This window comes from Odocoileus virginianus, chromosome 6, assembly GCF_023699985.2.
Source record: "Odocoileus virginianus isolate 20LAN1187 ecotype Illinois chromosome 6, Ovbor_1.2, whole genome shotgun sequence".
Lineage (NCBI taxonomy): Eukaryota > Metazoa > Chordata > Mammalia > Artiodactyla > Cervidae > Odocoileus > Odocoileus virginianus.
Window position 1 is genome coordinate 48665172 of NC_069679.1, and position 25120 is coordinate 48690291.

Below are 25120 nucleotides of genomic sequence, written 5' to 3' on the forward strand. Positions count from 1 at the left end.
GTGTATGGTGAAGCTGATATTTAAAACTGGAGACAAAAATAAATAAGACCGGAGACATAGGAATAATTAGTTATTGGTGATAGACAATGTATCCAGTTTGAATTTAATGTGCTCGGGCACATTTAAGAGGAGATGTCCAGTTGGTAGTTAGATGTCCAGGAAAAAGGGAGCACTGGAAATGGATTTAGGCAGGAGATACACATTTAGAGCAACCATCCTATAGCTGAAGCCAGAAAAAGAATGTGACAGCCCGAGGAGTGTGTGAAGGATGGGATGAGAAGTCAGTCTGGGGTAGATCTCTGAAGAACACCAGTATTTAAAGGACAGGCAGTGGGAACAAATTCTATAACTAAAAATCTATGACCTTTGTCCAGACTCTGTTTGTTTGTTATTTCAGTCATTTAAAACTGCTATGTTATTTTTATTTTAAAAAGCTAACTTATGAAAGGACTGAGATTTTATTAGCCTAAAGATTTCCTAGCAGAACTGACTAGAAGCCTTGAATGAAAAGGGATATAAAACTAGCTGAGTTGCTAAAAGAAATGTTCAATGAGTAAAATTAAGCAGGATTGCATGAAATTGAACTGTGCAAACTCAAATTTAAAGGAGTTAATGCTGGGATAAGAGAAGGCATCAGATATGGAAAAGCTTTACTAAATCAGGAAATCGTAGAGCTGGAAAGATGTTAGAAATTAGGTTGTTTAAATATCTCTTTTTCACAATAGAAATTGAGATGGTAAGACAAAGAGATGGTAAGGAATTTGCACAATTCATAATCACTTTGTCATTTCCCTAGACCTGCGATTCTCAGTGAGTGGTCTGGGGAACCCTAGGAAAACTTGAAAGATTTTCAGAGGATTCATAAGGACAAAAGTATTTTTATAACAATGCTAATGTTATTTATCTTTCAGTTTTTTTCTCATGAGTATGTCACAGAGGTTTACAAAAGCCACATGACGTGATACCACAGCAGATTGAATACAGAAAGAGATATGAGAATACAACCATCTTCTATTAAACCAGACATTAAAAAGATCTATAATCATATAGAACATTTGCCAATCCCCTAACTATTTTGTTTTGGAAAAAGTGTCACTTATGTAAATATGTAATGTTTATTGTTGTTATTGATATAATAATTATATTTTGATTAATATTATTAGTGTCATAAGCTATTGATATAATAAAATTTTTCAGTTTTAATTTCTAATGTGGTGAATATTGATAAATAGGACCCACCCGTAGTCCTCATGAAGTTTTAAGAGTGTAAAGGGGTTCTGAGACCAAGAAGCTTGAGAATCAATATCCTACCTTGGACTTTAAAAAATTAACAGTCATAGAGAAGTTTTACTAGCAAGTGGAGGATATACACACTTTGACTTTATAGCTCTGGTAAAGGAAGGAAGAAAATGTGGGGGAAATTAAATTGGATTGCTGTATAAGAAAAGAAAGAGAAAGCCTTTCCTAGGAGTAAATGTTTTCCTCCCACTTGATTGAGTAGATGTAAATAGCATTTTTTTTCTCTCATTTCCCCCACTGTGGACATTAGAGACAGAGTACAAGAAAAATTGCATGAGTTCTAGAAACTATGAAAGTTGACCATGGGTCTTAGAAGAGAAAACAACCCATAGATAAATCCCAATACAAAAGTTTCCAGGGTGCATTAGATTTATTCAAGCTAGGAGGAAATTGGATTAAATTGCATTAGATCAAGTGTTGACTAAGGGTCATTAAAAATTAGAGGAAGCAACCTCAGTTGCTTCATCAGCAAATGAATGAGGAAAGAAGATATGGTATACATATATAATGGAATACTGCTCAGCCATAAAAAAGAATTAAATTTTGTCATTTGCAACAACATAGGTGCACTTGGAGGACATTATGCTAAATGAAATGTTAGACATAGAAAGACAAATACTGTATAATATCTTTCATGTGTGGAATCTAAAAAATACAACAAATTAGTGGCTACAACTAAAAAGCAGATTCACAGATATAGAGGAGAAACTAGTGGTTACCAGTGGGGAGAGGAAAGGGAGGAGGGAAATTTTAAGGATAGGGCATCAAGAGATACAAATTATTATGTAACTTCTACATATATTGTGAATAACTTCTGAGTTTCCCCCCTGGCTTAGTGGTAAAGAATCTGTGTGCAATGCAGGAGCTACAGGAGACACAGGTTTGATTCCTGGGTGGGGAAGATCCCCTGGAGGAAGGCATGGCAACCCACTCCAGTATTCTTGCCTGGAGACTCTCATGGACAGGGGAGTCTGGTGGGCTATAGTTCATGGGGTCACAAAGAGTTAGCCAGGACTGAAGCGACTTAGCATGCACATATATAGAGTAACTATAAATGGAGTATAGCCTTTAAAAATGGTGAATCACTTTATTGTACACCTGTAACTTATATAATATTGTACATCAACTATATTTCAATTAAAAAAAGATTATGAGGAAAAGTAAATTATTGTACTGTGGTATTTATTATATTCCTTTAAATCAAGCTCTGAACCTCATATCCTCTTAAACTAATAGTAGTCAATATTTATGTTCATCTGTTTTGAGGCACTCTATTTTTAGAGAAAAGGTACAACTGAGTGGCAAGCATGTAATAATCTTAGACTCAATGAAGCTTGTGAGGGTCACTGTTCAAACCATGAAGCTGTGACATGAGCAGTTGTCCTAAATTGTATTGGTCCTTTGGAAGTAGTAGGGGAGAAATACATTTCTATATCATTCATCTGTTTAGTAAATAATTAGGTGCCTGGTATGTGCCAAGATGTAAAACCAAGCCTACAAAAACAGGTCGAGTATTCTGTGGCTTAAAGAAAGATTTGTCTGGCAGCAACATGTGTGACACCCAGGGAGGAGTTGAGGATTGTATCTGAGGGATTGGAGCCTCGTCAAGGCTATCATTCCCAAACCTGGGTGGAGCAGGTTAAAACACAGCCCTACTAATACAGACTTATAGTGGGAAGAAGAGAGCAACTTCAATTTTGAAAGCCCCCTGAGAAGTGTGCTTGTAGCTAGGATTATGACCCAAGAGTAAAAGAGCTTTTCTAAGGAGTAAAGGTAGTGAAGAAATACATCAGCAAGGGCTGAGAAAAATGCATAAACCCTGACTTTGAATGACTCAAATTCCCTATGGTGATCATTTGGCATAACGCTGATAGCTGATTCCTACAGTCAGTCTTGAATTTCACATCAGGAGACAGGCAAACAAAGCTCTCAGTTCTGCTCAATACAGAAGGCTTAAATTTAAATGTATCAGCCCTTCAAAAGTAGTAAGCAAGGAAAATAGGAAGGTTGTATGCATCAGAACAAAAATACTTGTTCCTGTAGATGGAATATTTCTAAGTTAACAAAACAGGAGTAAAGTCAGGTGACTTAGGTAATGACCTTTTAACCAAAGGCACTGAGTATCTTATGATTACCTAAAACACGATGCTCATTTCCAAATTGCCTGGCTGGGGGCAAAGGAGAGTCTAATTTTGATGGATTTCATTGATTATTGTCTACTTTCCCAACTTTCTTTTCAGTTCGAAACCCAGAAGGACAGATAAAGCTTTATTCCAAAGGAGCAGACACTATTCTGTTTGAAAGACTTCATCCATCCAATGAAGACCTTCTGACTTTGACTTCAGACCATCTCAGTGTAAGTGCCCCTGTGGTAAAGTTAGCATGGTGGCCCTTTGGTAGCTTCCTGTAGTTAGGTCTTCTTTTTAAAATATCAGCTAAGTGATCTGATTTCTGAAATAGAAAGTGTGTGGAGAATGGCTCCACAGGAAACCGTGCCAGTGAACGTTTAGAAACTGGCACATGGACCCACCCCCTGCCTTGCTGAGCATCAGGTTAGTCTCTCCCAAGGTGGATGAACCCACAGCCGATGAGAAATAGCCACTGAGTCTGGGCTTCTGAACACTGGTCAGGAGACGACTCAGGACACCAAGGGAAACCTGCTCTGACTTCCTTACAGTTGGGGACTGTTCCATCTGGGTGACTGGACTGGTTTTAGTGAAGAGGAACTGGAGAATTGCTTTCCCTTGGGGTCTGTTGTGTCTGGTACTAATGGAATTTCTTATAGTTACTCCCCTCTACCCAGGTGATAGTTTAGGGTCATGTTTATATGGTGAGAAGAAAATAATCTTTGTAGCCAACTTTCTCCTTTAAGGGTCTTTTAATTCAGGTCATGTATCATGATGAGTCACTAGTGTTCCCTGGGTTGAAGTTAGCAAATGCATACAGAGTGAGACTATGCAAAGTTTCTTTCCAGAAGCTTCCTAAAGGGAGCAGGGATGATCTTTGGCATATGGTTTTCTTTTTGCAAAAGAGTAAGAGTCTAAGAATAAATATGAATGTTATCTGATTTAAAAACCTGAGATTTCAGTGGTCATTCTAACATTTGCTTGAGGTTCTGTTAAACCCAATATGAAATTTAAGGGCAACTGCTGAAAACTCTTATTTCCTCCTCGGTTTCTCTCCTTTAAAAAGCAATTGAGGGTTTATTTTCTTTGCCAAGCCCTATATTTAATATAAAACATTCCCTGAATCTTTAAAAAACAAACAAACAAATAAAAACCTCTGCCTGACTTTAAAGAATGATGGTTTGGTAATATTGGTTACAAACATAGCTATTGTTTTTGTCTTCCCAATAGAGCATTCTTGATTTTCTTTTAATCTCTTCCAGAAGGCCATCATGGTCCTTTAAAAAAATTTTTTTTTTTATGAAAACAACATTGGAATCATAAGCATTTGATTTTGCCATTGCTCAAACACCACGGTCCTGGATTTTCATACTAAAGTATGGGAAACCTAATTTGATCTTTCTACATTTCTATGTAGATTTTTTTTCAGGTAGTATCAATTTGACTTGCTTTTGCTTCTTTCACTTTATTCATTTTGACTTCTAAATTCTGAGGTTTTAAATTTATATTTAGTTATTTATTTTTGAATGATTTAATGATAGGAAATGATCTTGCTAATGTTCACTTAGGATTCAACTTGTTTCATGCACTAATTAAGTAACTTAAATCATCTGTCTGCTTTTGTAGTGTCATCTTAGTGTTGATTCACTGCTGTGCAGAACAGAGAGAAAAGCACTGGTAATGCCCAGGGGCGTTGCACGTCAAAGTCAAAGAAGTGTTTGTGGGGATTAAGAGGACAAAAGATCATTATAAGGCAGTAACTAGATTTTCAGATCAGCTGGGGACCCAGTGGTGGTTTTGGAAGGGAGGGCTTGTACAGTGTGATTGCAATATCCAAAGTGCTACCAATTGCCTACAAGATAAATTTGGATAATTTTTCTCATGCTGTCTCTGGGCTAAACCACATCACTGCAGTGGGCACTGATTTTCCATTTACCTAATTAGGGTGTGTCAAAGTTTAATTTGTGTCTGATCTCCAACCTGTGCCTGTCCCATAAGCTAGAATACAGCAGAGAAGACATGCTTCGTGGCAATGCTCAAAGGAGCAGAAATGGCTATAAAAATGCTTCCAGTATAGAGGCCCATAAAATGGTCACTAGAGGCCTGTGCAAAGTGGGAGGTTTTTAGCATTTATCCAAGCATTCAACGTATGTTTCTAGCTGTTGTGACTGTCTGAAACACTTAGCAACTACCACTCTTCTATGTTTAGTGAATTATTTGCATAATAGAAGGATATAGCACTCGAGGTATTATTTCAGACTTTCAGTTGACTGAGACACTAAAGAAGGAATATCATCCTCCAATAAACTTGACCTGTTATTAAATACTAACTCTATAGAAGATAGGTTATTAAAAAAAATGATTTTTAAAAAGTAACTGGGCTTGATGATCTCTTTAAAATTTCAAGCAATTTTATTTTTAAAATTAGACTTTACTACAGCAAAAAAATACTATAAAAGTTTTAGAATGAAAAGTAAAAGTCAGCTTCAACTTCTAATGGATTTGAGCAAATTCTGGGAGATAGTGGAGGACAGAGGAGCCTGGAGGGCTGCAGTCCATAGGGTCATAGAGTTGGACACAACTTAATGACTGAGCAACAACCACCACCACTTCTAGTACTAGTTCCCAGAAGAAAATTTGTATTAACTTTCCTGCCTTTCTTCCTCACTTTTCCTCTAGAGTTATTATTATAATGTTAATTAATATCCTTGAATTTCTATTGCATAACATTTATTTATTCATCTTTATTGAACACATTTACTTTATTATTGGAAATCTTCAAACATAAACATAAGTAGGAGGGAGTTAGTTTTAGACATTGCTATATTATTAGGGGGAAGGTAGCATGACTTTGGTGAGATGTCATGTTGCAGCCCCTTGTGAGAGCCCCCTTCATTTGATTTGAGAACCATGGCTCCTCTGAGGGTCCTTTCTTCTCCCCTGAAAACTGGGGGCCATGGCCCATAAAACAGGCTGGGTGTCCCTCATCACTAGCAGTACTTCCTTCAGGCAGAATATAAGTTAGAAACCAGCATATTGCTTTGAATGGTTACCTCAAGTCACACGCACCATTGATCACCTCTCAAAGAGGACCCTTTAGTGGGTGTTTCAGCAGTCTTAAGGGGGAATGTTTCAATCCCATTGAAATAAAATACAAAATAAAAATATCTCCCATTTCCAAGGGGACTAAAAAGTTGGAGTCAAGAGGACTAAATTGTTCTCTTGGGCTAAAATGAATTTGAGTGCATAACTTCTTACTCATTACTTTTGTTGTTTTATTGTTGTGATTATTGTTTTGGGATGGTTCCAAGGTCTCTGTCTGCCCTGGCAGGAATTTGCAGGAGAAGGCCTTCGAACCTTGGCCATCGCATACAGAGATCTGGATGACAAATACTTCAGAGAGTGGCATAAGATGCTTGAAGATGCAAACACCGCCACAGATGAGAGGGATGAACGGATAGCAGGGCTGTATGAAGAAATTGAAAGGGATTTGATGGTATGCATTTAGAAGCATGATGGTTTGTGTTTACACAGGGGTAGTATGTGTTTAGAGATCTAGCACAGGAATAATCCACTGGCTAAATCATCCTGCACACAGCAGATGTTGCTCTTTCAAACTTTGAATCATGCTTTATACGTTGGCTTTGAGCTTGCCATATTTGGCTAGAGGATTATTTCAGTTAGCAGTAGCTTATGCCATTGGAAGTCCCCCAAGATTAGAAGAGAGTAGACTCCCTATTCTTTGTCAGCCTCTGGTATGTCATGTTTTGTTTGATGTTGTGTTTTTTCTTCCTCCATGCTGTATGACCCACCTTTTTAAAACAGGGAAACTTGCTGTGGAGAGTGGGGATCCAGCTCTAAACCAACCTAGACCCATGAGATGCTGATGGTATCTGTACTCTCCAGAGCGTGATTTATTCTAGAAACCACTCTTCCTTAGGGCCCCAGTGGCCAGACTGTTTAGCTGTTGTGACATACTAGGGATCACACCTTGATCATCTTTGGATGAAATATTGCACAAGAACCTTCACTTTTTAGTTCACAATATCTGATGGTTTGTTCATTGAAGAGAATGGTTCTACTTTTTATTTTGAGGTCCTGACTCTGAGATGAGGGCTTTCCTTTGATATACCTGGGGGATTCTTGAGGCCTTACAAGCCCAAATGGCTTCTGATCATTTATGCTAATGTTTTATCTGAGCATGTCATATTCCTCATGTAAATTCTAACTTCTAGGATCTCTGCACTAATTGGCATGCCCACCAGTTGCCTGGATTAGGGAACCTTCTTCTGGGGGTTTTTCCAGCCCACCTCTCTACATAAGGGATACTTGCTATATCAACACATCTTAATTTCCATCTTTTTGTACTTTGACCTCTAAATTCTGTGATTAAAAGCCATAGATGTTATGGGTGTTATATGCATGCATTAACATAAAGTATTCTCTATTTTTCACTGAAGCTACTAGGTGCCACTGCTGTAGAAGACAAGTTACAAGACGGTGTGATTGAAACAGTTACAAGCTTATCACTAGCCAATATTAAGATCTGGGTCCTAACAGGAGACAAACAAGGTAATTTGAAAATAGATAATAATGTTTAGAAAAGAGAATTATCATTTTTGTGGTAAAATTTTAATGAACCAGGAAACTTATTTAATGAGACATTTGCCCAGTACTCCACTTAAGAAAGAGTTCAAAATACAAAAAGGAAAGCTAATATATAACAAGAATTTACTATCAAACTAACCAAACTTATTGCCAAATTGAGACTGAAATTGAGGAAAGTGAAGAAAACCACTAGAACATTCAGGTATGACCTAAATCAAATCCCTTATGACTATGCAATGGAAGTGAGAAATAGATTTAAGGGATTAGATCTGATGAAGAGTGCCTGATGAACTATGGACGGAGGTTCATGACATTGTACAGTAGATAGGAATCAAGACCATCCCCAAGAAAAAGAAATGCAAAACAGCAAAATGGCTGTCTGAGGAAGCCTTACAAATAGCTGTGAAAAGAAGGGAAATGAAAAGCAAAGGGGAAAAGGAAAGATATACCCATTTAAATACAGAGTTCCAAAGAATAGCAAGGAGAGATAAGAAAGCCTTCCTCAGTGATCAATTCAAAGAAATAGAGGAAAATAATAGAATGGGAAAGACTAGAGATCTCTTCAAGAAAATCAGAGATACCAAGGGAACATTTTATGCAAAGATGGGCTCAATGAAGGACCGAAATGGTATGGACCTAACAGAAGCAGAAGATATTAAGAAGAGGTGGCAAGAATACACAGAAGAACTGTACAAAAAATATCTTCACGACCCAGATAATAATGATGGTGTGATCACTCACCTAGAGCCAGACATCCTGGAATGTGAAGTCAAGTGGGCCTTAGGAAGCATCACTATGAGCAAAGCTAGTGGAGATGATGGAATTCCAGTTGAGTTATTTCAAATCCTGAAAGATGATACTGTAAAAGTGCTGCACTCATTATTCCAGCAAATTTGGAAAACTCACCAGTGACCACAGGACTGAAAAAGGTCAGTTTTCATTCAAATCCCAGAAAAGGCAATGCCAAAGAATGCTCAAAGTGAAGTGAAGTGAAGTCGCTCAGTCGTGTCCGACTCTTAGACTGTAGCCTACCAGGCTCCTCCATCCATGGGATTTTCCAGGCAAGAGTACTGGAGTGGGTTGCCATTTCCATCTCCAGATGATCTTCCCGACCCAGGGATTGAACCCGGGTTCCCGCATTGTAGGCAGATGCTTTACTGTCTGAGCCACCAGGAAAGATATAAGAATGTTCAAACTACTGCACAATTGCACTCATCTTACATGCTAGTAAAGTAATGCTTAAAATTCTCCAAGCCAGGCTTCAGCAATACGTGAATCGTGAACTTCCAGATGTTCAAGCTGGTTTTAGAAAAGGCAGAGGAACTAGAGATCAAATTGCCAACATCCGCTGGATCATTGAAAAAGCAAGAGAGTTCCAGAAAAACATCTATTTATGCTTTGTTGACTATGCCAAAGCCTTTGACTGTGTGGATCACAATAAACTGTGGAAAAGTTTGAAAGAGATGGGAATACCAGACCACCTGACCTGCCTCTTGAGAAATCTATATGCAAGTCAGGAAGCAACAGTTAGAACTGGACATGGAACAACAGACTGGTTCCAAATAGGAAAAGGAGTGCATCAAGCCTATATGTTGTCACCCTGCTTATTTAACTTATATGCAGAGTAAATCATGAGAAATGCTGGTCTGGAGGAAGCACAAGCTGGAATCAAGATTGCTGGGAGAAATATCAATAATCTCAGATATGCAGATGACACCACCCTTATGGCAGAAAGTGAAGAAGAACTAAAGAGCCTCTTGATGAAAGTGAAAGAAGAGAGTGAAAAAGTTGGCTTAAAGCTCAACATTCAGAAAACTAAGTTCATGGCATCTGCTTCCATCACTTCATGGCAAATAGATGGGGAAACAGTGTCAGACTTTATTTTTTGGGGCTGCAAAATCACTGCGGATGGTGATTGCAGCCATGAAATTAAAATACGCTTACTCCTTGGAAGGAAAGATATGACCAACCTAGACAGCATCTTAAAAAGCAGAGACATTACTTTGCCAGCAAAGGTCCATCTAGTCAAGGCTATGGTTTTTCCAGTGGTCATGTATGGATGTGAGAGTTGGACTGTGAAGAAAGCTTGGTGCCGAAAAATTGATGCTTTTGGACTGTGGTGTTGGAGAAGACTCCTGAGAGTTCCTTGGACTGCAAGGAGATCCAACTAGTCTATCTTAAAGGAGATCAGTCCTGACTATTCATTGGAAGGACTGATGCTGAAGCTGAAATTCCAATATTTTGGCTACCTCATGCGAAGAGTTGACTCACTGGAAAAGATTCTGATGCTGGGAAAGATTGAGGGCAGGAGGAGAAGGGGATGACAAAGGATGAGATGGTTGGATGGCATCACCGACTCAATGGACATGGGTTTGGGTGGACTTTGAGAGTTGGTGATGGACAGGGAGGCCTGGCATGCTGTGGTTCATGGGGTCGCAAAGAGTCAGACAAGACTGAGTGACTGAACTGAACTGACCCAAATATCTTCTGTAGTACCCTCTGGAGTCAGTTGAGTTTCAGTTCAAATACTTTTTAAAAATAATAGTTATATTCATAGGCAGCAGTGGTATTAAAATGTTTAATTGTTGGTTTGTATGTGCACTGATCCCAGTTTAGAACACAGAGTGGCAAAGCTCTGAAGCAGGACATTGGAGACTTCAGCATTACTTCTTTAGTTTCTTCTTGGTAGGAAGGTTTGGGAATCTTTGACGAGGGGTAGGCTTTGGTGAGACTCAAGGAAGCAGCTTTTTATCAACTGGTATGAAAGTATTTTTAACAGCCACCACAACTGTACAGGTGTAGCCTGGCTGAATTCCTAGATTGCCCATGCAGTTGGACATGAAGAGCTGACCCACTTTCAGGCATAACGAAACTCCAAGTCATCAGACAAAGAGTCATTAGATTCAGAATACCATGTTTCCTAGGAAAGAAAAGGGAATCAATACAGTTTGGGTCTGTTGCTAGCAGTAATGGGTAAAACAAAAATGATTTTTTGCTTGGCCATCAGTAGACCAGAAATATTCAGTTAACTGGCACACATGTTTTTAAGATTCTGTTTACCTATTAGTTACTTTTTAGAACACTGGAAGATTTGCAGACCTGATAAATCAGTTCTCTATTTGTTTACTCAAATCACTGACTACAAAATGTAAAACACAGAGAGTCGAGCTCTGTGCTGTTAGAAGCTTCCTAGAGTTTGATGTTGATCAGTGGGTACAGCCATTCAATTAGTTATGAATACTCATAAGTTTACTATTTAACTTTATTTTCTGTGGTTTCTACAAAGGATATGCTGAAGTTTTATCAGTTGTCTTCCTTGATTTAGGACAAATCTAATGACTCCATAGAATTCACAAGAGTCTAACAACTCAATAAAATTAAAATTGAATGATTGTATTGAAGATGGAAGGGGTACTTAACTATCCTAGGTTCTATTTATACAAAATTAGAGGTAGGATTGGTCAATATCATGTAATACTCTAGTTATCTAGTAGCAGCAGTCCTGGTTTGTTTTTGAGGTGCTATTCAAATTCCAAATTTCTATTCACTTAGTGGAAATATGGCAATGTTGCATGTGGGAGAATTTAAAAAACTTAAAAGATAATTTTTTTTGCTGTTCAACTGAACATTTGGGGAGTTTTCAATTTGTCTATTAGATTGAATAATAGCTTAGTATTTCAGCCTTGCAAAGACAGTATTCAAGACTTCTGGTAAAATTTTTTAAATGTATCCGTTCAGTTCAGTCGCTCAGTCCTGTCCAATTCTTTGTGATCCATGAACCGCAGCACGCCAGGTCTCCTTGTCCATCTTACTGTATCACAAGATCTTGGGATCTTTTCATGAGTACTACTTTTGGAAATCAAAAAGTTTTTTTAAAAACTAGATGAGAATGTTGAGGACTCATAGATGTTGGTATTTTTTTGTGGATTTAGCAAACTTTTAAATTTCTTCTTCAATCTCGTGTATTTATTTTATTACCAATCATATTCTCTCTGAAGTTAAGGAGGCCTGTAGGCCTTAAGGAAATATGGAAAGGCCTCAAAATTCTTATGAAAAAGATACTTATTAAGTAATGTTCTAACTGAAGTGGGCTTTCTTTTGTATCAGAAACTGCCATTAATATTGGCTATGCCTGCAACATGCTGACTGATGACATGAATGATGTGTTCATCATAGCAGGGAACACAGCTGCGGAGGTCAGAGAAGAACTCAGGTGAGTGTTAAAGAGGAAAGGAGGAGAGGGAAGGAGGGGAAAGGAAAATCTGAGAGTTGAGAAAGAGTCTACCTAATTATTTCCCCAGAACTTTAGAAAGTGCTTTCTTATAACTAGTTTTGCTTTTTCTAAACTCAGTCCATTTGGGGTCTGACCAAATGGCTTAGAGGCAAATGGCTTGCCACTGCTCCGGTCCTGAGGGAGCTAACACAGCACATTCAACACAGCTCACTCAACACAACAGTGGGGCACCGTGAGCTTCCTTACTGTCTCTCCATCATTTAACCTTTGTTCCTGAACCTTGAAAAGAAAGGAAGTCTAAATTGTCAGCACTGCCACTTAATACTTGTAGATCAAATCTCCCAATATTTTTACATTGTCTTACTCACTGTAGAAAATGTCTATATCATGCTCATTAGAAGGTATGGCTGGAGACCGCATATGTATTTGACAAGTAAAAGTTGGAAAATCTAATTATTACTGATATAATTTTATTATTATTATTTCTATAAGTTTAATTATTGGTAAAATTAATAATTTATTTAATAATTGTTGTTAAGTCACTAAGTCCTGTTCGACCCTTTGTGACCCTATGGACTGCAGCATGCCAGGCTTCCCTGTCCTTCACTATCCTGGAGTTTCCTCAAATTCATGTTCATTGAGTTGGTGATGCCATCCAACCATCTCATCCTCTGTCACCTCCTTTCCTCCTGCCCTCAGTCTTTCCCAGCATCAGGATCTTTTCCAGTAAGTTGACTCTTCGCATCAGGTGGCTCAGGACTGAGCTTCAGTATTAATCCTTCCATTGAATAATCAGGGTTGATTTCCTTTAGAATTGACTGATTTGATCTCCTTGCAGTCCAGGGGACTCTCAAGAGTCTTCTTCAGCAACACAGTTTGAAAGAGTCAGTTCTTTGGTGCTCAGCCTTCTTTATGGTCCATCTTTCACATCCATACATGACTACTGGAAAAAATCATAGCTTTGACTATATGGATGAAAGTAAAAGAGGAGAGTGAAAAAGTTGGCTTAAAACTCAACATTCAGAAAACTAAGATCATGTCATCTGGTCCCATCACTTCATGGCAAATAGATGGAGAAACAATGGAAACAGTGACAGACTTTATTTTCTTTGGCTCCAAAATCACTGCAGATGGTGATTGCAGCCATGAAATTAAAAGATGCTTACTCCTTGGAAGAAAAGCTATGGCCAACCTAGACAGCATATTAAAAAGCAGAGACATTACTTTGCCAACAAAGGTCCATCTAGTCAAAGCTCTGGTTTTTCTAATAGTCATGCATAGATCTGAGAGCTGGACTATAAAGAAAGCTGAGTGTCAAAGAATGGATGCTTTTGAACTGTGGTGTTGGAGAAGACTCTTGAGAGTCCCTTGGACTGCAAAGAGATAAAACCAGTCAATCCTAAAGGAAATCAGTCCTGACTATTCATTGGAAGGACTGATGCTGAAGTTGAAACTCCAATACTTTGGCTGCCTGATGCGGAGAACTGACTTATTGGAAAAGACCCTGATGCTGGGAAAAACTGAAGGCTGGAGGAGAAGGGGATGACAGAGGATGAGATGGCTGGATGGCATCACTGACTTGATGGACATGAGTTTGAGCAGCCTCCAGGAGATGGTGATAGAAAGGGAAGACTGGCGTGCTGCAGTCCATGGGTTCACAAAGAGTCAGACACAGCTGAGTGACTGAACTGGAGACAGTGCCTTGGACACTGTAGTAAGCAGTAGGCATGTATTCTCTCATTTCATTCTCAAAGCAACCCAGTGAAAGATATCACCATTATCCTTGTTTCGCAGTTAGCAGGTTGAGACACACAAAGGGTAAATAATGTGCTCAAAGTTTTATGGCTAGTCAGTGGTTCAGGTGGGGCTGAATCTAGGCAGCATGGCCCCAGAGCCTGCGCACCCATTCACTTGCCACATTACAGAGTACTCTTACTCTGTAAATAATTCATATAAAAAATGCAGTTGTTGAAGCATCTGGTTGCTTCCCTTGAGGTCAGACACCAGGTTGGCAACTACAGCAGAATGGATTTCAGGGAGAGACAGCCAGCATAAGGGGGAAAGTACAGAATCTATGTTGACTTGAGCCATGTTGGAATCTTGTGTCTGTTCTCTGGCTGGCTAAGTGATTTTTGATATACTATTCAACCTCTCTGTTTGTTTTCCTCATTTGTAAAATGGGAAAATATGCAAATACCAACCCTATAAATGATTTTATTTGAGGGATTAATATAAGAGCTTAAAGCTTTATGACCATTCATTGAGCATCCTTCTTGCCTTCCCTCCTGTCTTTTGACTTCCTTCCTCCTGCCCTCTTTCCTTAGCCATTGTTCCCAGTCTTTCAACCAACAAAGATTAATTAAAAAAAAATATTTTTCCAATAAACTTTGGAGTCTATTATTAAGATCATATAAATAATAATGATAAAATTATATCAGTAACAATTAGGTTTTCTAATTTTTATTTGGCAAAGACACATGTAATCTTCAGTTACAGCTTCTAACCAGTGTGATATAGTGGTTTTCTATACCAGGTTGATATAAAATAGCTGAAAGTAAAACAAAGCTTTAAACAATTAGAGAGTCTTTGCATTCTCATCATAGAAAAACTACATTTTTCATTAACCTTAAGATAGTGAAAATAATATGCTGACCCGCATTACACATTTTATGAATCCTCTTCATCTGTTGATTACCTTGGATAACAGTATTGCAGGGTGATGGAATAGCATACACAAAGGCACACAGATGAGAAAGACACCATGCTATGTTTCAGGAACCATGTGTCAAGTTGTAGTTAGAGTGTAGCATAGAGTTATGAGTGGGGACAATTTTTCAGAGATAAAAGTGGTGATAGACTGAGTGATAAGCAAAAGTGAATATGCTTTATCTTGAAGGTATTGGATGGATATGGAGGACTTCTAAGCAGAAGAGAGACAAATCCAATTTTACAGTTTAGAAATAACACTCGAATGACGGGATAGATGAAGTATGTTTGACGGAAAAAATGAGTGGTATGGAGAGATGCCTTACGAAGCTGTTGGAAATCTCAAGTTTGGGAATGTTGAGGGTTAAACTAAGGCAGTGAGATTGTAAGAATGGGGAAGGAAAGAGTGGAATGAAATTAACAGCTGTTTTGGAGGTAAAATGGATAGGACTCAGAATTTTATTTGATGTGAAGGAAGAAGGAGGCTCTGTCATTTCTAGCTTGTCTGACTTCACAGCCTGGAATATACTGAGCTGGGCAAGAACAGAAACTCATAAAATTTTCTAAAACTAGACTTGAACCCTTTTCTGCCTGATGACAGAACAATTAAATTAGGCACTGTGGGTACATTTGGCTCAAGGCTAGGCTGTGCTATTGCCTTCCTGTCACTGAGGCTCAGCATCTAGCCCGCTGGCATCTGGCACTTCCCACTTCCTTCTCCCTGCAGGCCGACTTCCACATCCTCCTGGGGAAACTTGGGCATCCAGGGGTTCTTCCTCACTTCTCTGTGTCTGAGAAGCGGTCTCACATGGAGCCTCTGTTCCTGAAATCCCTTTCTTCTGCTCCCCTCCGTGTCACCATGCTTCAGTGACTACTGCTGCCCACTCAGATTCCCCAAAGCTACCACTCCCGGGCCAGAGTGGGAGCAGCACCTCGGCTTCTTTTAATGATTTTTTCATGAGCATCTAATCTCCTCTTCAGTCTCTCTCCTTTAGGCTAGATAGGAGACGGAGAAAAGGAGTCTTTTTTTTTTTTTCCCCAGTCTGTCGTTTAGGGCAACATTTTATGCCCTGATTCGTTTAAGGATTAATTTTTTGACACTTGAAGAAACTCTTCTCTTCCCTTTCAAAAAGCCCAATTATTAGAATTCCAGATTGCTGGAATTCAGGATGGCAATTCTGCTTTGAGTTTCAAGAGTCTATTTTCATACTCAGAAAGCAAGATATTGACTCTTGTTTTCTCTGTGTTTGGCTCTGTCATATCCTCCTGAGGCAAGGTATGTTTCTGAGTAAACAGAGAGGGTCGTCTGTGGTAGCAGTGGTGATTGCAGAAGGGGTGGGGAACCGAAATTAATACCTCAAGATTTTATTCAGGCATGTGTGGTTGACTAAGTGGGTGACATAACTGTAGTGATGTGGAAGGAATGTGAAGAAATGTGAATTCTTATATACCATCAGGAGCGTAAGTTGGTAGAAACTTTCTAGAGGGTGAACTAGCAATATATTTCAAAATTATATATGTGTACAGTTTTGACCCAGTGGTTTTTACCTCGAGGAATTTCCCTTAAGATAATAAATGGACAAGTGTATGTAGTGTGTGCATGCGTGTTTATATGCATAGGTACATAGATATTGTGGCATCAATTATGATAATAGAAGATTGGAAATTGTTCAAACACCCAGCTACCAGGATTTTGTTAATTTGTATGATATATAGATGTGATGAGATACCATACAGTCTTAAAAGTAATTATGTGTTTTTTGACATAGGAAGATGTCTATGATAAGTGAAAAGTGAGATTATGAAACATCATGCATAACATGATCCATTTTTCTAAAAAGGCATATATGTGTATATAAGTATGTATGTATGTATGTGTATAAAACACTACATACATCTATATCCATACCTATCCACCTACCTCCTCATGTGGTTCTCTCTGGTCATCCAGAATTATGGGTCATTTGCTTTCTTATTTCTGGCACTTTGTGTTAATGAAGTTGTAATAGTATTCATACAGTAAGCCGAAAGATCATCTGAGAAGAACAATATATTCAGAGGAGAAAAATATTTTCCATCTAGACTAAGTATTTCAGGACTCTTGAGGCCACTTTTCTTTACTTGCTGGCAAATAATATTTATTTCATCCAAGATTTGGAGATTACCCAGAGAGGCAGTACATAGTAGAAAATTCTGCGTGAGAAGAATCAATGTATTTATAGTATGCATTTTCTTTTATTAGGGGGGAAAAGAACATCCAAGAAAAGTTATTACTGGAGGTTCTCTCTACAATCCTAATCTTGGCTTCTTATATCTAACCCAGGGTTTTAGGGATGGAATATTGAAATTGTAAATTTACACCGCTCAGTTTTCCTATGTTATATGTTTCAGTTCAGTGGGAGTTCATGCAAAAATATTTTAAAAAGTGTATCAGAAGTACAGGATCTAAGTCAGAGGTTCCCAACCTCCAGGCCATGAACTGGTATCTCCTATCAGATCAGTGGCAGCATTACATTAGAAGTAAAGTACACAATAAATGTAATGTACTTGAATCATCCTGAAACCATCCCTCCCCCGCATTCCCAGTCTGTGGAAAAATTATCTTCCATGAAATCAGTCCCTGGTACCAGAAAGGTTGGGGACCGCTGATCTAAGTGATGGTAGCTCTTGAGGGAAAATGACCTAAAATACTCATATTTAAACCCATCAAATGTGTTTCAATTATTTCAAAAACAGTGATGTATTTTCATGCATATCATCAAGATGTTTGCTTACAGTTTAATGTCACATAAAATTTTCAAATTTAATGTCATGAAAATGTTTAAGCACATTGAGTCTTGGGTTAAGTTTGCTGCCATAGCTGCTTTAGTATTAAGAGCCTGTCCAGAAATCTACAGTTAAACCCTGTTAAGGTTTCTTTGAAGATTACTGCACTGATTACATTTTACCAATACATATGTCTTCTGCCCAAAGAAAAGCAGACTGAAGATTTAAGTTTTCTTGGGCCTACAAGCAAACCAAATCCATGTTCCATTTTTGTTTCACTGATCACATATTTTATTAGAAAAATTAACTAAGCCATGAAGAGACTCTATTGCTTCTGAGTAGTGTTGCAGTGATGTACCTAGGAACTGATGTTTCCTCTTTAATCAACAACATGCGTATTGCAATTTTTTATATACCTATTTGGTGGAAAGTTATTGTTTGAATGGGGAGGGGTCATAGAAGCAAATGCGTCCAGGGTCAGAAAGGTAATGGTGTGTGTGATCTCGACTGTACAAAGCATTAGTGGCTGGGGGTTTGGTGAAAGTGAACATCATGTTGTCCATAAATTCATACAGATTCTTTTTAAACATTACGCAGGCCAAACAAAATGCCCCTTGTTCCTAATTCCCAATTTCTAGTCCTCTGGCAAAGTGTTTTAGTATGTTTAGTTTCTATTGTAAATTATAAAATTTTAGAGCACTTAATACTGGAGACCTCCTAGTACAGCCTGGTAGAACTGCCCAGGTGTTCGTAACAGTTATTAACAAAGTGTGATTGACTGGTACCATTCACCTAGATTTTAATAAAGATACTGGTTCAGGGGTTGAGTGTCTTACAGGTCAAACTAATAAGGGATGAAACTGGGGCTTGATGTCAAAATTTCATGTATTTTCTCTTTGGTTGGCAGGATAATGTTGTCCCTTAGCTGCTGCTCTAGCACTGTCTTTGTCCCAGCCTAGAGGCAGCCTGTGGCTAACTATGTAAGCTTTTTGATATAGTGACAGAGGACTAGAAATCTGAACACCTGTGTTCTCCCATGGGTCTGTGACTGACTAATCAAGTGGCTAGAGGTCAGCTAACTCAGATGTGGGCATATGACATGTCAGAGGCAGACCTTGGGGCTGAAGCCAGATCTCCAGGTTTCAAGTCTAGTGTTCATGTCAAAATCAAAATTGTATTCTTCTAAACACAATGTTGGGGAGGCCTGGTGTGCTGCGATTCATGGGGTTGTGAAGAGTCGGACACGACTGAGCGACTGAACTGGACTGAAACACAATGTCATAGTTTCAATCCATTTTCTAAGAGGTCTTTTAATGTTTGAATACAGAGTGCCTTAAGCCTGACAAAATGACTCTTTTTCCTGCTACCTCTTTATAGATTGCATGTAAGCCAACATGGGCCTAACTGTGCTTTGCTGTGTTTGTGGTGAGGTTTCAGTGGCTGGTGTGGGGCTGTGAATGCCAACCAAGGTCGTTCTCAGACATTAATGCGTTTCTGTATGCCAGCATTGTAACAGACTGCCCTTCATTACAGAGCTTGGAAAAAACAGGCACTCTTTTTGTTTTAGCATTTGTAACTTGTATTCTGTGGTAAAGCATTGTGTGTTCATTGTATAGTTCATATTCCTTGAAGGGAGTTATGTATCGCTTTTCTCCTCCTAATAAATTGCTTTGTGAGAGCTAGCTGGTGTTTAAAGAGCTAAGTTCTGGGAAGAAAAAGAAATGACAGCAATAGAGCATGGGCAAACGGAGGCTCTGCAGAGGGAGTGCAGTAGGAATTTAAGCAGGGCCAGAAACACTGTCCCTTTTCTGCCTGGAAAAGGGATCATGTGAGATGTTAGGAAGACAGTTCAGGCGAAAAAAATCCTAAGTAAATAGAATTTCAGCCAATACTTTCATGAACTTCACCCTTCTTTGGAATGTTTTCCTTCTCTGGGGGGAAAACAAGAGTTTGAGTCATTAATACAGCAAATGAGAACTTAACTAAAAAGGAGACCTCAGGAGATATTGGCCCTTTGGTGCTTTCTGAGGACCTAATTCATGAACCCTGCAAACCTGTCAGAGAAATATGTTTGTTTCAGAGCAACTTGCCTCTCTTGCTTTCTTCATTACCTGGGACTGTAAGTTTTCATGATGGTGAGGAGGATTCCCTTACATGCTTATCTGATGCAAAAGTCCTGTGTCTCCCACTTAAAGCAATGATTTTTCATGTCTACTCCTCCCTCACTCTCCCCACCCTAACTCCCTAAATTTCACACATAGCGCTCTGACTCTATTAATCATTTTCATTCATTCTACAAACTGATTGCTAAAACATAGAATGTCACCCCTGGAGCCAAGGGCATGTAACCTCAGGGTTCCTCGTGTTCCGAAATGCAGGCTGTGATTTTGGTCTTGAACAGCAGAAGGAGATGTTGAGCTAGAAGATATGTGTGTGTGTGTGTGTGTGTGTGTGTGTGTGTGTGTGTGTGTGTTTCAATTTAACTTGTAAACAATTAGTGGTACATTTTCAAATAATTAGAAAGCTGAGGGCTAAAATGGTTGTTTTTATAATGTGAACATTCTCTTCCTTCAGAGGAGCCACAGCAAAAAACAAAAACAAACAAAAAAACACAACCATTTAAGTAAATTTTTTTTTTTAACATAGGATGAGCCTTTGGGGGATCATTTCACTTCACTCTAAGACAAAATACCCATTTTCTAGCCTCTCACTCCCCATTCTGTCCTGGGTGCTCATTTTGCACATGCATGTTGTGGACAAAGTGTTGGTGTCTGGCTTTGCCACTCATCTTTGGGAGCACCTACTGTGTGGTTCCCTGGTTGTGACTGAAATTTCTAGCAGTCATGTCCCCTCACCCTATGTTACTACAAAGCCTGTTATCCAAGGGATTCGGAGAGGAAATTTTCCTCCCTTTAAAGGCATTGTCTTTCCATTTTGAAGGGAAGAATAAAATGCCACTTCTAAGGAAGAGTATTAAGTCACCATACTGTCTTCCTCTTAAACAGCAGCAATGGATGTGGGCAGGATTATTCTAGTGCTGATGAGATCTAGGGCACTGGAGGGAGTTTCCATTTGGAACTGCCCTCGACACTTTGGTGTCTGTAGCTCCTTTCTCAGAAGACTTACTCTATTGTTGGAGCTAATGAGTACAATTTTCACTTAAAATATCCCACTGTATTATAATGACTATGCCAATTCAGTAAATGCCATTATTTGTTTTTGTTGTCAAATTTCTAAAAGATGTGTTTCTCAGAAGGCTGCTGTTTTAAGTGGGATTGTATTACATTGCTCTACAAGTTGATTAATTTATGTACAGAATTTCCTGGAATTCCTAGAAGATTTCATCAGTTGTCTTCAGTCTTTCCCTTTCCATTACTTAACAATATCATGTGCCAGATCAGTGGTTCTTAAGTCCATGAAGCTCAGGTAACCTTATATATCGAATTTATCAAGAGCCCCTGATAAACCCAGCCCACGATGATGATTTAGCTTTAAGGTAATTTAAAACGTTCAAGATGATTCTGTTTTCCTTGTGTTTACCCTCCTACTTCCTGGAATCTGCAAATTTGCTATGGTATCCCCCATCACAACAAATCTTCCAGCTAGCTTACTGAAACTGAACCTCATGCAAGCAGCCTGTTTGAATAGTGACGAAATGAATTTACCTCTAGGCTAGCCTCTCCTTAGAGTAAATAGGTATGCTCCGTATACATTGTTATGATTTGCCTTCCTCCATTCTCCTTTAAGGAAAGCAAAGGAAAATTTGTTTGGACAAAACAGAAGTTTTTCCAATGGCCATGTAGTTTTTGAAAAAAAGCAGTCGCTGGAGCTGGACTCAGTTGTAGAAGAAACCGTAACAGGGGATTATGCCTTAATCATAAATGGCCACAGTTTGGTGAGTTTGCTTAAGGCTTTTGTTATTTCTTTTTCTCCACCCCAATAATGAGTTCTTTTGTGCTGTCATAATGAAATCTTCTTTTGTGTATTCAAAACAAACGACACTGCTAGAAACAGGGCATCCACAGAGATTTCCTGTTTGCAAAGGAAAGGGAAACTTCTAATATATATTTCATACATTATTGCTTGAACCATCACAGTGAAGGGGAGGATCTGGAGAAATGCTGAACTTAGAGAATACCAATCTTGTCTTAATGACTGTAGACTGTTCAGCAATATTGTTTAAATGCTCTTCTCAGGGACAGTATCACAGTTCCTGTTGTTTAATTAAAATAATGCAACTGGATGGATGTATTGCAATTATTGCTCTTCCTAACGTTTGAGATTTGCAGAGCACAACCTGACCTTCATATAATTACCACACCAAATTACTGCTATTAAGATACCTCTAGTGGTTTTTCTAAATAGCAGCATTTTAGAGCAATGCCAAACAATTTGCTTTGATTAGGAAATCTGGTTCTTGTCGTAATAGAATAAACTTCCATTGTGCTTTTAATGTAGTTCAGGTTCCAAATCTTGAACAAATATCAAAATCCTCTTCTGAGTTTCTAACTTAGAAAACAAAAGCTCTGATTGTACTTCGGTGAAATGATCATTTATGTGCACAAAGAGCTAATCTCACATCTTTTTCTGGCTTTGATGATCATTTTTCACTTTCAGAGTTTGGAAAACGAACGGATCTCCTTGTAGACTATTTCTTAGAGGACAGAAGAAGTTGGACAGGAGTATGTTGTGTTTCCCCCCTTGTAATCAGCTGTCTGTTAGCTCTTAGTGTTTAGAGCATTGTCCAGCTGGGTTCCAGACGTTCTGATGTGTTGTCTTCTACACCATGGAAAGTTACAGAGCTCAGCTGCAGGCCAAGCTTAGTTGAAAGTTTGTCCAGATGACACGAACTTCTCTCTCACACAAACGAGCAGCAACTGAGAATTCTAAGCCTGTCAGCTGGGACTTGGAGCTGGTGGCCTTCGTCGAATTCCCCGGGGACCACGATAGGGAAAGATTCCCTAAAGCCTCGTGCTCTGACTTTCTCTCAGGTTCAGAGAGGCCAGTGTGAGGTCAGTTAGGGTACTCAGGTGTTGACGCACATGTTTCTCTCTCTGTCTCCAAATATGTTGAAAGAAAGATTTAAGATAGTTGCTCTTCAAGAATTCCCTCAGCTTCAAAGCCTGAGCTTTAGAAACCATGAAATATCATTTTTCATTTAAGGAGAATTGGCTGTGTTTCTCCTATTATGGTCAGAAGTTTTAAAAAAAATCGTGATTTCATTTTGCTAGAGCTTAATGCTTTACAGAGTGTAATTGGATCTTCTTTCTCACAGTCTCTGTCTGTTTTTCAGTTGTTGATAATAAAGAAAAAGGAAAAGAGAGAGATGGGAACCATTCTGAGCAAGACAGCCAGTTACCAGATTTCTGTTTCAGAGAGTGTAATTATATTTGAGAATGCTAATTCACAATTTCCCCTAAAAATTCTAGGCCTTGACATGTGAATTTTCTACCTTAGAGTTATGTTTTTATACTCATTTACCCATCTTTCCATTCATCCCATTAACATTTATTAAGCATGCCCAGGTCATAGTGCTAGAGCCTGAGATTGGATAAGGATATGAAGAGAACAGTCTTTGTTTTAGAGGTTGTCATCTGGTGGAGAGCTAGTAGCACAGTATTGTGATAAATACTATACAGAAGCATGGACATGGTGCTTTGACAGCATAGAGGCAAAGCAGCACATTTAGTTTCTAATGGGAAAATCAGGGAAGACTTCCTAGAGAAAGTGATATTTTCAGGTAGAGGAGACAGCAAGTGCACAAGCACAGAGGCAAGAAAGAACCTCTTAACTTGTAAAAACAAGCAATTTGGCACGACAGGAGTAAAGAGTAAACTTGAAGGTGGTGGTAGAAGACAGACCTCAAAAGGAATATAGGGGCCAGAATGTGATGGGCTATGAACATCTTGCTAAAGATTCATTCGAAGATAATTCCGGTTCAAAGTTTAGATGGGTTCCTGTTTTCTCTTAATGCATTTACTAAATAATGTAGAGTGAGATGTTTTCTAGAAAGAAAAATTATACTTAATTGCAAAGTAACTTATACTATGTTCTCTTTTTCAGTCCTTTCTTGGTGTGTCTAAAGGCTCTGATGTATTTGGGGAGGAGCAGGGGTGGAACTGGTTGACACACCCTGTCTGAGATACAGCTTGCCCGCCACCCTTTGCACAGGCCTCTCCTGATTTCAGTCACTATACTCTTCAAGAACTGATCTCCAGATCATTTGCACCTCATCTGCCCTCACATCAACAACCACAACAATAAACACTAAATTACAAAACAACAATGCAAAAGAAACAAAAATGTCACCATTTAGAACAAACATCATCACTTTGTAGTTCATTCTAAACTTGGTGAAGTGGTAGATTGGGCTGTCCTTCACTTTCCCATATTTTAGTGGGTTCTGGAATTTCCCTGGCATCTCGCCCTCACAGCATGATAATGCACCAAGGAGGACACACAGGGCACTGTGTTTTTTATTTTTATGGTAAAATTCTCTGGCACATAGTAGGCATTCAGTACTCTCTTCTTTTGTCGTTTGTGTGACCCCGAGTCAACATGACTTATTGAAGTGAATTAAACTGTTTAGAAATCAGTTGAGAAAAAAGAAATCTGCTTCCCAAATGACATCTCTCTTGTTCTATTGTGGATTTCTTTTTTAAATAACCTAGGCCCATGCCCTAGAAAGTGATGTCAAGAATGATCTTCTAGAACTTGCCTGCATGTGTAAGACGGTGGTTTGCTGCCGAGTCACCCCTCTCCAAAAAGCCCAAGTAGTAGAGCTTGTAAAGAAGTACAGAAATGCTGTCACTTTGGCCATCGGCGATGGAGCCAATGATGTCAGCATGATCAAAAGTAAGGAGACATTTGCTTAATGGGGCACACTGCAGACCTGGAGTCCCAGGTTCAGCGTTTGGCAATATATAATGGAAATTGCATTGAAATTTAATTTTCCCAGTGGTTCTAAAATGAATACTTTCCGGTACAATGCATCCACCATTCATTAAAAAAAAAAAAAAAAACAACCCTCTGTCTTCAATTAAATCATTTGTGTATCTATCACTATTTGGAGAAGTAAGTAGCTATGGTGTAGAGGAACGCACACTAGATACATAGTCCCAACTGTTACATTTTTGCCACAAATTGTAAAGCTTTGTTCAAGTTACTGAACTTTCTGAGCAATTTTCTCTTATAAAACTAGAATAAATACCTAACTGTCAAGAGTGTTTCATGAGATAATATGTGGGAAAAATGATAAATGCTATAGTTGTAAGATTTCCATGAATAAATAATAGCATCACAAGAAGATTGATAGGGGAATTCCCTGGTGGTCCAGCTGTTAGGACTTGGTGCTTTCACTGCTGAAGCCCAGGTTCAATCC

At 38.7% G+C, this 25120-nt stretch overlaps 1 protein-coding gene across 6 annotated transcripts in view; it reads left to right on the forward strand.

The window, feature by feature from the left end:
- Positions 1-25120, forward strand: part of ATP8B4 (ATPase phospholipid transporting 8B4 (putative)) — a 299006-nt gene that overhangs the window by 226576 nt on the left and 47310 nt on the right. For 5 of the 6 annotated variants that reach the window (XM_070469294.1, XM_070469295.1, XM_070469293.1 and 2 more), the window contains exons 17-22: positions 3540-3655; positions 6757-6921; positions 7886-7997; positions 12141-12246; positions 21487-21634; positions 24411-24594. In XM_070469294.1, coding sequence (XP_070325395.1) covers positions 3540-3655; positions 6757-6921; positions 7886-7997; positions 12141-12246; positions 21487-21634; positions 24411-24594 — 831 coding nt within the window. The remainder of the gene's footprint in view (positions 1-3539; positions 3656-6756; positions 6922-7885; positions 7998-12140; positions 12247-21486; positions 21635-24410; positions 24595-25120) is intronic. The other variant, XM_070469296.1, reaches the window with a different exon arrangement.